This window comes from Sinocyclocheilus anshuiensis, unplaced genomic scaffold, assembly GCF_001515605.1.
Source record: "Sinocyclocheilus anshuiensis isolate Anshui unplaced genomic scaffold, SAMN03320099.WGS_v1.1 scaffold2872, whole genome shotgun sequence".
Taxonomy (NCBI): domain Eukaryota; kingdom Metazoa; phylum Chordata; class Actinopteri; order Cypriniformes; family Cyprinidae; genus Sinocyclocheilus; species Sinocyclocheilus anshuiensis.
The window spans coordinates 124,697-136,272 of record NW_015560619.1 but is presented as its reverse complement, the minus strand read 5'-3'; the positions used below and the strand labels follow the sequence as shown (position 1 = coordinate 136,272).

Below are 11,576 nucleotides of genomic sequence, written 5' to 3'. Positions count from 1 at the left end.
ATCTGTCTGTCTATCTGTCTGTCTGTCTGTCTGTCTATCATCTATCTATATTCTGACTATTTCCACCTATCTATCTATCTATCTATCTATCTATCTATCTATCTATCATCTATCTATCTATCTATCTATCTATCTATATATTCAATTGATATCTATCTATCTATCTATCTATCTATCTATATGTCTGTCGTCTGTCTGTCTGTCTGTCTGTCTGTCTGTCTGTCTATTTTTAAATGTAAATGTACACTATCGTTCAAATGTTTGGGATCAGTAAGTACTTTTATTCAGCAAGGATGCATTAATTTGATTGAGTGACAGTACAGACATTTATAATGTTACAAAAGGTTTCCATTTCAAATAAATGTTTTTTTTTCTCTTCATCAAAGAATCCTGAAAAAAAATGTATTACAGTTTCCACATATTAAAAGCAGCAAAACGTGTTTTTAACACTGATATAATAAGAACCATTTATAACTGAGCACAAAAAATAATTGAGCAGCAAATCATTTTGTTAGAATGAGTTCAGAAGAACTGAATGTTTAGAGAACATTTAGAATTAACGTTAGCATTCCCATTAGAAGCTTTTGTCAAAACAGGTGCAGAAGTTCGAATAGCAGGCGTGAAGTGTTACTGAGTTTCTGATGAAGGACTACTACTATACCATTCCTCACTGTAAACGCAAAGCATTTGTTGCTATGAAAGACGTGTGCTACATAAAGCAAACCCTGGGAGAATGGCACTTTAATTATGCTTATTGCACGTCGCACATGGAAACTGTTATAACTCACTGTAATGTTAAGGAGGACATGCTTTCCATATGCCCTACTTCTGCGCCAGCTAGCAGATGTTCGTCTGTCTGTCTGTCTGTCTGTCTGTCTGTCTGTCTGTCTGTCTGTCTGTCTGTCTGTCTGTCTGTCTGTCTGTCTGTCTGTCTGTCTGTCTGTCTGTCTGTCTGTCTGTCTGTCTGTCTGTCTGTCTGTCTGTCTGTCTGTCTGTCTGTCTGTCTGTCTGTCTGTCTGTCTGTCTGTCTGTCTGTCTGTCTGTCTGTCTGTCTGTCTGTCTGTCTGTCTGTCTGTCTGTCTGTCTGTCTGTCTGTCTGTCTGTCTGTCTGTCTGTCTGTCTGTCTGTCTGTCTGTCTATTTTTAAATGTAAATGTACACTATCGTTCAAATGTTTGGGATCAGTAAGTACTTTTATTCAGCAAGGATGCATTAATTTGATTGAGTGACAGTACAGACATTTATAATGTTACAAAAGGTTTCCATTTCAAATAAATGTTTTTTTTTTCTCTTCATAAAAGAATCCTGAAAAAAAATGTATTACAGTTTCCATAAAAAATAAGGAACAGTTCACCCAAAAATGAACATTTTGTCATTATTTACTTACCCACAATGTGGTTGCCCACATTCTTCAAAATATCTTCTTTTGTGTTCAGCAGAAGAAAGAAATTCAAACAGGTTTGGAAAAACTTCAGGGTGAGTAAATGACAATAGAATTTTTGTTTTTGGGTGAACTATTCCTTTAAGCGGGTTTTAACATTGATAACAAGACATGTTTTTTGAGCAAGGTTCAGCTAATAATTCAGATAATTCAGCTGACATCACATTAATAATTTACATTAAAAAAAAATATTACAGTTTTTCTCAGTCGCTTTGGCGCATTTCTCGAATCATCCATAATATTTGCAAAGTATGTGCATTTCTCAAAACAATTCGTACAAACAGCACCACACAATGGAGTACCTGCTAAAGCCTGTTACTTACTCAAAATCTTTAGTTCATCTCTCAAAAGTAAGTATTTATGTCAATGAGCATATCAGTGCCATCAGAATGAAAAGTCCTCGTGTCATTGTTCACAAACAATTCAAAATGCTTGCTTAGTCATGTTGTCAATATAACAGTGCACTTTGTTAGTATTATTCTCAATTGCTTTGGCACTGTAGTATTACCTGATGTAAACTATGGCAACAGTTTGGATGACAGTTACTGTATTGAAATGCAGAAGGCTGCACTTACATATCCATTTCAAATGTAGAAATTTACACATTACTCTATGTGGGATATTGATTGAAAGACTGGATAGGATACAGTTACACTTTTACTAGTGGTCTGACAAAAAAAAAAACATTACAACATCATTGTGATATAGAAAAGGAAAAGAAATATGGGCACAAAGGTGAAAATAAACAATTAGAAAGTGCATTGTCAGAATTTGTAACTCTTGTGTTGTCCTCTGTCTATATGCTTTCCAATTGAAGGTTCATGAGATGCACCTTTGAGCTATTTCAGAGAACTGGTTTATCATTGGTTGATCTACATTCTCTTCATTAAGTCGAGATTCACTTGCACAATTCATGGCAAATTTACAAAAAGTTTAATAGAAATGTGTAGAACATATACTTGACAGTTTATGACAACTAGATCAACCATTTTGCATTTAATGACTTATACAATATACTATTGCACAGAAAACTATATAATACATTTTGAGCAACATGACAATAGTAACTGATAATGTAGGAAACCGCTGACAAATGTACATAATCAATCGCATGAATGTACCAAAGCAATCGAAACTTGTTCAAAAGAATGAGAAACTGCTTTTATGATGTGCACAAGTGACTAGATGATGTGAAGGTTGAACAAGTGGTTTTGAGAATTTTTATTTCTGATTCGAGAAATGCACCTGAGAAAATGCGACTGAGAAAAACTGTAAAATAGAAAAGTTATTTTCAATTGTATTATTTTTTCACAATATTACTGATTTTACTGTATTTTTAGAGCAGATAAATGCAACATATTTTATGATATTTGAGTTGTAAAAGATTTTTTTCCCCATCCTGCAGGTTTATTAAGGGCTTCATAAACAGGAATCAGCCTGTCAGCATGGACAACTCTGAGTATCTGGCCTTTGTTAGACAGAGCTACCTCACTCGACTCAAAGAGAATCTGCCAAAATCAGTATTGGACAAAACCAGCTGGCTAACTCCTCCACCCATAATGCAAGAGGTATTCCATATATTATTTAATCCTTTATTATTGAAACCATGCAAAGTTTTGTTTTATAGCTGAAAGTGATGAAAATATATTTTGTTATAAATGCATTTATAGGCCTCAGTGCTCTTGCGTAAGTTGCACACACGTCTCATCGTACGGAAGTATGTTCGAGGGATCAGTGCACAGCAGAAGGTGCAGGTAAAACCAAATTTACCTCTCATTTGTCTGAATGTTTATTTTCACACTTTATTCACTGGCTGGAATTCATTTATAGTTCAAATTTATTTTCAGCTGCAAATTAAAGCACTGACCAGTTACATATTCAAAGGCAGAAAAGAGAACTACCCTCAGAGCGTATGCCAATCCTTCGCTGACACTAGGATAAGTAAGAGTTTATGTTTTTTTTTTTTTAAATGCTGCTGTTGCTGTAAACCTTTCAATGTGTAAATGCAAAGACCAGGTTATACCTTATGAATAAACATTATAGCACTTTGTTCATTATTTGTCTATTCAGGTGAACAAGACATAAACATCAGAGTCTTGCAGCTGATTTGTCCTGAGGGCATTAAGGTACATGAAACTAAAAACAATTTACATAGGTATATACACATACATATGCATTAAACTGCTTTAAATGACTTTTTTCCACATTAATATACACTCCATACACCATAATGCCAAAGCAAATAATAATGTTTTTAACATCTTTGCAAATTTATTAAAGATAAAAAACTTAAATGATTCCATTTCATAAGTATTCATACCCTTATCTGGGACAGCTGAAATTTAGCTCAGGAGCATTGCCTTGCGAATGTATTCATACCCCTTCATTGTTTTCACATTTTGTTTTGTTGCTGCCTTATGTTAAACTGCTTTGAATTCGTTTTTTTTCCACAGCAATCTACACTCCATACACCATAATTGTCAATCAAAAAAATGTTTTTTAACATCTTTGCAAATTTATTAAAAATAAAAAAACTAAAATGATTCCATTGCATTGGGATTCCATTGGGACAGTTGAAATTTAGCTCAGGAGCATTCATTTTGCTTGTAGATGTTACTACACTTCGAGTGAAGTTAACCTGTGGCAAATTCACTTGAATGGGTATGATTTGGAAAGGCACACATGTCTTAATAAAAGGTCTAACAGCTGAAAATGCATATTAGAGCAAATACCAAGCCCTGAGGTTAAAAAAAAACTGCCTGTAGATCTCAGAGACAGGATTGCATCAAACCACACATCTGGGGAAGAGTTCAGCAACATTCTGCTGCGTTGAAGGTTCACAGAAGCATGTAGCCTCCATTATCCATAATGGAAGACGTTTGGAACAACCAGGACTGTTCCTAGAGCTGGCCTCCTGGCCAAACTGAGCAAATGATGGAGAATGGCTTTGATTAGAGTGGTGACCAAGAAGCTGATGGTCACTCTAGTTGAGCTCCATGATTATATGTGGAGGAGAAACCTACAGAAGGACAAACATCACTGCAACACTCCACCAGTCTTTATGCTGCTGTGGCCAGACTCAATCCTCTCCTCAGTGAAGACACATGAAAACACACTTGAATTTGCAAAAAAAAAAAGCACCTAAAGGACCCTCAGACTCTGAGAAACGAGATTCTCTGGTCTGATGAACCTCAATTCCAAACATTATGTTTGAAGGAAACCAGGCACTGTTCATCACCTTCAGAGTACCATCCCAAAAGTAAAGTGTGCTGGTAGCAGCCTCATGCTGTGGGCTGTTTTTCAGTGGCAGGAATTAAGGGACACATCAGAGTAGAAGAAAAGCGTAATTAACCAAAATAGCCTTAATGAAAACCCAGTCCAGAGCATTCAGAACCTCAGACTGGGCAGAAAGTTCACCTTCCAACAGGACAATGACTCTAAGCACACAGCAAGAGTGGCTTATAGACAACTTTGTGAATGTCCTTGAGTGGCCAAGCAAGAGCCTGGGCTTGAACCCAATCAAATATTTCTGGAGAAACCTGAAAATGTGCATTTGCCCTCATCCAACCTGACAGAGCTTGAGAGGTGAACAGGTGAGGGAAAGAATGGCAGATAATTTCCAAATGCTGATGTGCAAAGCTTGTCGCATCATACCCCAAAATACTTGAGGCTGTAAAGGTGCTTCAGCTAAGTTCTGAGTTAAGGATTTGAGTACTTATGCAATGTACTTATTTAAATAGTTCTTTGTTTATTTTTTATAAATGTACAAAATTGTGACAGTTCTGTTTTTGCTTTGCCATTGTGGTGTATGGTGTGTAGATTGATGTGGGAAAAAAAAATAAAAAATTAAAGTAATTTAAAGCAGTTTAACATAAGGCTGAAACAACAAAAACGTGAAAAAAATGAAGGGGTTTGAATACTTTCGCAAGGCACTGTATACATATTTACATTTTGAGTCCATTTATTGGATGTAAAGAAGTATCTTATTTTTGTTTCTGTTGCAAGAATGCTTAGGGGAATTTCGGGGCTTGTTTAACTAAGAGTACAGTAGATCTGTCTGAGCTTTATTTTTCAGTCAGATGTTTATATCATTGGCATGGGAAACTGATGTGATATCTCACTCTACACAGTACAGTGTTCCAGTGATTAAGTATGACAGGAATGGCTTTCGGCCACGTTTCAGACAACTGATCTTCACTCAGGCCGCTGCGTATCTGGTGGAAGAGGCCAAAATCAAACAGAGGGTGAATTACAGTTCACTAAAAGGTGAAATCTCAATGCCCAATAATTAAACGTCTATGATTGTGTGAAATTTGCCATCAGTTTAGATTTCCACAGGCATTTTATTTAAATAATTTATATTTTTATAGTATGTGAATTTTAAATTAAATAAACTAGAACTTGTCCTATTTCATTAAAAACAGTTGACAAAGGTGTAAACATGCCTCTTCATATAGTAGTCTGTTTGGTTTGGACTAGGTATTTCTTTCGTAGTCTTATATTTATGTTTTACCTTTTTTAATCTCTTGTAACACACCATTACTAAATTAGTCAAGTTGAATCCAGTTCCATATAATACTATATATTGTTTACATGAGCAATATTTGCTTTTGTACAGGGGTGTCTGTCAGTGATTTAAGTGACAACTTCCTGATTCTCCATGTCACTTGTGAAGACACAAAGCAAAAAGTAGGTGGCGAACAAATATCTTTGTCAGGGAGCATCTGTATGAAATTACTGTCACATGGTAAATTGGAAAAACTTGTGTTTACATGCCTCAGAACAAAGAAGAAAAAAAACGTGTTCAACATGTATTACGTTACTGTTGAAATGTATTTGAACAATAACTTGTCACTGAAATATATACATATATGATTGTTAAATATTCTGTTTTAGGGGGACCTGGTCTTGCAGTGCAGCTATCTATTTGAGGCATTGACAAAAATCTGTGTAGTGACAAAAAACCACAACCTCATCAAAATTGTTCAAGGGAGGTGAGACTGTGAGATGTATTTCTATCTGAATTGCCTTGGATACTCAGTCCTGCTCACAGAGATAGACTGATTATTGTATTTAACAAGAATGCATTATACATACACTGAATTGTTGTCATTTTGTAGTGTGAGGTTTGACATCCAGCCTGGCAAAGAGGGCTTTGTTGATTTTAAGAGCAGCAGTGAATCAATGGTCTACAGAGCCAAAAATGGACACTTGATGGTGGTGAGTCCACATAATGCAATGCACACAACATTATGAATACACTGGAAGCATAACATATATTTAAAGTGTAACCTTTATATGTGACCATTAGTAATATGCATATAATTGTATACCGCTGTTATATCTATTACTATTAAAATTATATTGATATAACTTGCATTTATTATTTTGAAGCCATTTACATTTTTATTTTGCAGGAATCTGCACGGACAAAATCTCGATGATGAAGTTTTACCTCACAAACCTTCTCCACAATGGCCCGATTAATGCATTTCAGTTGAGTTTATTAAACACTTTAACTTGCCCTAAAAGAACCTATAGAACGGTGTTTTCCAATGACCCCAAGACATGAAATGAGTGTTTAAGATTACGGAGACAAAATGTGTACTTTTGGGGAACTCCAGAACCAGGGTTGGGAAATACTGCTCTATGATATTAATGTGTGAATTCAAAGGACAAATCATGAAATATCACTGTAATTTACTTAGAAAGAGGAAAGGAAAACAAACAAAACTGGTCTATTAAAGTAGTTTGAATTTTATTTGTTTTGTTTGTATAATATTACATTTAAATTCTGTATTTTAGTAATTTACTGTACATTTTCTTTGATGTGTGTTTTATAAGCCCATGTTTTATTATAAATATCCAATGTGTCATGAAAATGAGTGTGTTGAATTGTGCGCTAATTGTGTTTTTTTTTTTTTTACAAAAGAAGTACTTGTTAATCAGTGAAAATCTTAAGCAGTAACTGTTTAGCAAAAACTGGCATTTGCACCAGTTACTCAGTCAAACAAATGTAAATGTTGTTGGTGCATTTTGTTATGTCTCCAATACTGCCAACGCCTTACAACATACTGCATGCCATCTTTTGCTTTGCATGACAAACATAACTAAAGATGGTGATATGCCCAGAACACATGAGCAAAACAGTGTATGCATGAAGACAGACACAACATTTGTGTGTACATTCAAACATAAAATGCCATTTGATAAAAGACAGGAAATTGTCATACATGTCAAATCTGTATATGGCTGTAATAATCATCATCATCATTTCTCCACATTCAATTGTAGCCCTATATAAAATATGTGTAGCTGCTGTGGTGTTACAGCAAACATTAGCATCTGTGTAATGTTTAACTTAATGTAATCAAGATAATAATTATGTAGCTTAAATAAAATAAAAAATTCTCCTGCAAATTCAGTTCAGCTATTGTATAAACTATATATGAATCATGACTGCAGTGGTAATCAGAAGGAAATAAAATGATTAATTATTTAGTATTTTGTGGACATTTACTGTAATATGATTTCCTGATGTTTCTCATAAAAGCTTAAAAATAAAATGAACGAATATATGATGATTCATACATATTTACAATTTTTCTGAGTGTGTGTCATGAACTTAGTTTGAATTAGTTTGAAACGGCAACTTTATGTTCCCACCTCGTGGTAAATGAATGGAGAATGCTTTTAATAAAGGACTTGGATTTTGATGCACTAATTATTCACTCGTTTTATTTTATTTATTTATTTTTCCTCAAAAATTAAGCCTCTATTTATTGCTCAAGGTGTTTTTCAAGCTTATTTAGAGAAGCTATTGTATAAACTATATATGAATCATGACTGCAGTGGTAATCAGAAGGAAATAAAATGATTAATTATTTAGTATTTTGTGGACATTTACTGTAATATGATTTCCTGATGTTTCTCATAAAAGCTTAAAAATAAAATGAACGAATATATGATGATTCATACATATTTACAATTTTTCTGAGTGTGTGTCATGAACTTAGTTTGAATTAGTTTGAAACGGCAACTTTATGTTCCCACCTCGTGGTAAATGAATGGAGAATGCTTTTAATAAAGGACTTGGATTTTGATGCACTAATTATTCACTCGTTTTATTTTATTTATTTATTTTTCCTCAAACGTACGCCTCTATTTATTGCTCAAGGTGTTTTTCAAGCTTATTTAGAGAGCGTGAGATGATGACCCACCGAAACCACTGACCCTGCAAGTGGCGCTCGGGATCTTATCAAAGTACTGAATCTGATTGGCCGATCCCTGTGCCAATCATTACCGCCCAGCATGACGTAGAAAGACTTCCTCTTTGCTTCTTCTATCGACTGTTATTCTTAAAATGGCGCCGTTGGACCTAGATAAGTATGTTGAAATTGCGAGACAGTGCAAATACCTTCCAGAGAACGACTTAAAGGTGACTATTGTCAGCAATTCTATTTTTCTCTCAAAATATTAAACATGATAGCTCTTGATATAATTCTGAAGCCATGTGTGTCGCGGTAAAGGCTGGTAAAATAGCGGTGTGTCAGTGCAGTGCAGTCGTTAGCGCTGCGTATGAACCATAGACTGTATAAAAACAGGTATGAACCCAGTCAGTGTGTTCCGGGATTTATTTTATACATGCTATCAGAAATAACCGGATATACGACCAAAAAAAGCAGTTAGTCGTAATAAAGGTGTGTAACTGATTATTTCTTGTAAATACCTGGGGTGGCTAACTTATGTTGTTGCTATCAAGCGCACTAATTTGAAACGCCCATTTACGTTACTTTTCAGCGTCAGCCTTGTAGTTAATCTCATTTTATGATATTTGCTTATTAGCAGTTTTCAGTCTTGACTGAATCATCCTCCGTTCTCTTGTCTGAAAATAGAGCTCCTATACGTAAACAACTAGGCTTCTGAATTAGTCCATAATGCAGCAATGCAGTTCATAACAGTATCATCCAAGCCACTAATTTGTGATATTGAAAAATGTGAATTAAATGAATTCTTTATGTATTAATGATTTTAGATGCAGTGATCTGATCTGTTCAGTGATGTTATTTCCATTACAAACTTGATCAACCTGCTGTGTTCTCTTCTGTTGCTTTGACAGAGATTGTGTGACTATGTATGTGACCTGCTACTTGAAGAATCAAATGTACAGCCAGTATCCACTCCAGTCACTGTATGTGGGGATATTCACGGACAGGTGCGAGCAGGCCCTATGGAAGCATCTCTGTTGCGTACAGATGTTGTGACAGTGTCCTTTTTTGATATAACAACATGTATATTGATCTAAACCTTTTCTTTATCTCTAGTTTTATGACTTGTGTGAACTCTTCAGAACTGGGGGCCAAGTACCAGACACAAATTACATTTTCATGGTATTGTATCCATAAAGATAATTATACGTAATAAACACTGTTTTAAGTTCATATTTGGTGACTCATTGGAAACAATGTCCCCCTCCCTCCCAAGCGTATACTGCATAGACATTGGTATGTTTTCTTTCCTCTAGGGTGACTTTGTTGACCGAGGATACTACAGCTTAGAAACGTTCACATATTTGCTAGCACTTAAAGCAAAGTGGCCTGACCGCATCACACTGTTGCGTGGCAATCACGAGAGCAGGCAGATAACACAAGTCTATGGCTTTTATGGTGAGATAGCAAAAATCTAATGCACACCTATCGTAATATACTTATTGTATTGATATTTTGTTGTGCAGTGTTTTTTGATTTTAATTTGCATTCTTTCCTTCCATTTATAGATGAGTGCCAAACGAAATATGGAAATGCTAATGCCTGGCGATACTGCACTAAAGTATTTGACATGCTTACTGTTGCTGCTGTAAGTATTGTCTTTATAATACAATTTTATATATACAGTGGGGAAAATATTTATTTGATCCCCTGCTGATTTTGTAAGTTTGCCCATTTACAAAGAAATGAAGGGTCTGTCATTTTTATGGTAGGTTTATTTTAACGTATAGAGACAGAATACCAACCAAAAAATCCAGAAAAAACACATTATATAAAGGTTAGAAATTGATTTGTATTTCAGTGAGTGAAATAAGTATTTGATCCCCAAGCAAAACATGACTTAGTACTTGATGCAGAAACCCTTGTTGGGTTTCTTGGCTGTCGTTTGGCAACTCAAAGTTTCAGCTCCCTCCACAGATTTTCTATAGGATTGAGGTCTGGAGATTGGCTAGGCCACTCCATGACTTTAATGTGCTTCTTCTTGAGCCACTCCTTTGCTGCCTTGGCGGTATGTTTCGGGTCGTTGTCATGCTGGAAGACCCATACATGACCCATCTTCAGTGGTCTGGCTGAGGGAAGGAGGTTTTCATCCAAGATTTTACAGTACATGGCCCCGTCCATTTGCCCCTCAATACGGTGAAGTCGTCCTGTACCCTTAGCATAAAAACAGCCCCAAAGCATAATGTTTCCACCTCCGTGTTTGACTGTAGGGATGGTGTTCTTGGGGTCATAGTCAGCATTTCTCTCCCTCCAAACACGGCTTGTCGAGTTAATGCCAAAGAGCTCAATTTTGGTCTCTTCTGACCACAGCACTCTCTCCCAAGCCTTCTCTGAATCATTTGAGATGTTCTTTGGCGAACTTTAAATGGGCCTGTACATGTGCCTTCTTGAACAGTGGGACCTTGAGGGCGCTGCAGGATTTCAGTCCATTGCGGTGTAGTGTGTTACCAATGGTTTGCTTGGTGACTGTGGTCCCAGCTGCCTTAAGATCTTTAACAAGCTCCTCCCGTGTAGTTCGGGGCTGATCCCTCACCTTTCTCATGATCATCCTTACCCCATGAGGAGAGATCTTGCACAGAGCTCCAGACCGAGGCCGATTGATAGTTATTTTGTATTTCTTCCATTTCCGAATAATCGCACCAACAGTTGTCTCCTCCTCACCAAGCTTCTTGCTGATGGTCTTGTAGCCCATTCCAGCCTTGTGCAGATCTACAATCTTGTCTCTGACATCCTTTGACAGCTCTTTGGTCTTGCCCATGGTGGTGGGAGAGGTTGCAATGGAACATACAGTTTGTGTGGACAGGTGTCTTGTACCTAAAGAGCTGACATTAGGAGTAACTTCTTAAAGTGACAGGACTGATCTGTGTT

At 36.1% G+C, this 11,576-nt stretch overlaps 2 protein-coding genes across 2 annotated transcripts in view; both read left to right on the top strand.

Annotated features, from left to right (window-relative positions):
• myo1hb (myosin IHb) overlaps nucleotides 1-7,149 on the top strand; it is a 21,092-nt gene extending 13,943 nt beyond the window's left edge. Inside the window, exons 24-32 of the mRNA XM_016478215.1 lie at nucleotides 2,846-3,008; nucleotides 3,111-3,194; nucleotides 3,288-3,381; nucleotides 3,511-3,566; nucleotides 5,571-5,706; nucleotides 6,059-6,129; nucleotides 6,337-6,434; nucleotides 6,561-6,660; nucleotides 6,858-7,149. Coding sequence (XP_016333701.1) covers nucleotides 2,846-3,008; nucleotides 3,111-3,194; nucleotides 3,288-3,381; nucleotides 3,511-3,566; nucleotides 5,571-5,706; nucleotides 6,059-6,129; nucleotides 6,337-6,434; nucleotides 6,561-6,660; nucleotides 6,858-6,884 — 829 coding nt within the window. The 3' untranslated portion in view covers nucleotides 6,885-7,149. The remainder of the gene's footprint in view (nucleotides 1-2,845; nucleotides 3,009-3,110; nucleotides 3,195-3,287; nucleotides 3,382-3,510; nucleotides 3,567-5,570; nucleotides 5,707-6,058; nucleotides 6,130-6,336; nucleotides 6,435-6,560; nucleotides 6,661-6,857) is intronic.
• Nucleotides 7,150-8,718: 1,569 nt separating this feature from the next.
• The window catches only part of ppp6c (protein phosphatase 6, catalytic subunit), a 6,850-nt gene continuing 3,992 nt past the window's right edge, over nucleotides 8,719-11,576 (top strand). Inside the window, exons 1-5 of the mRNA XM_016478213.1 lie at nucleotides 8,719-8,878; nucleotides 9,560-9,655; nucleotides 9,765-9,830; nucleotides 9,965-10,106; nucleotides 10,217-10,296. Coding sequence (XP_016333699.1) covers nucleotides 8,804-8,878; nucleotides 9,560-9,655; nucleotides 9,765-9,830; nucleotides 9,965-10,106; nucleotides 10,217-10,296 — 459 coding nt within the window. The 5' untranslated portion in view covers nucleotides 8,719-8,803. The remainder of the gene's footprint in view (nucleotides 8,879-9,559; nucleotides 9,656-9,764; nucleotides 9,831-9,964; nucleotides 10,107-10,216; nucleotides 10,297-11,576) is intronic.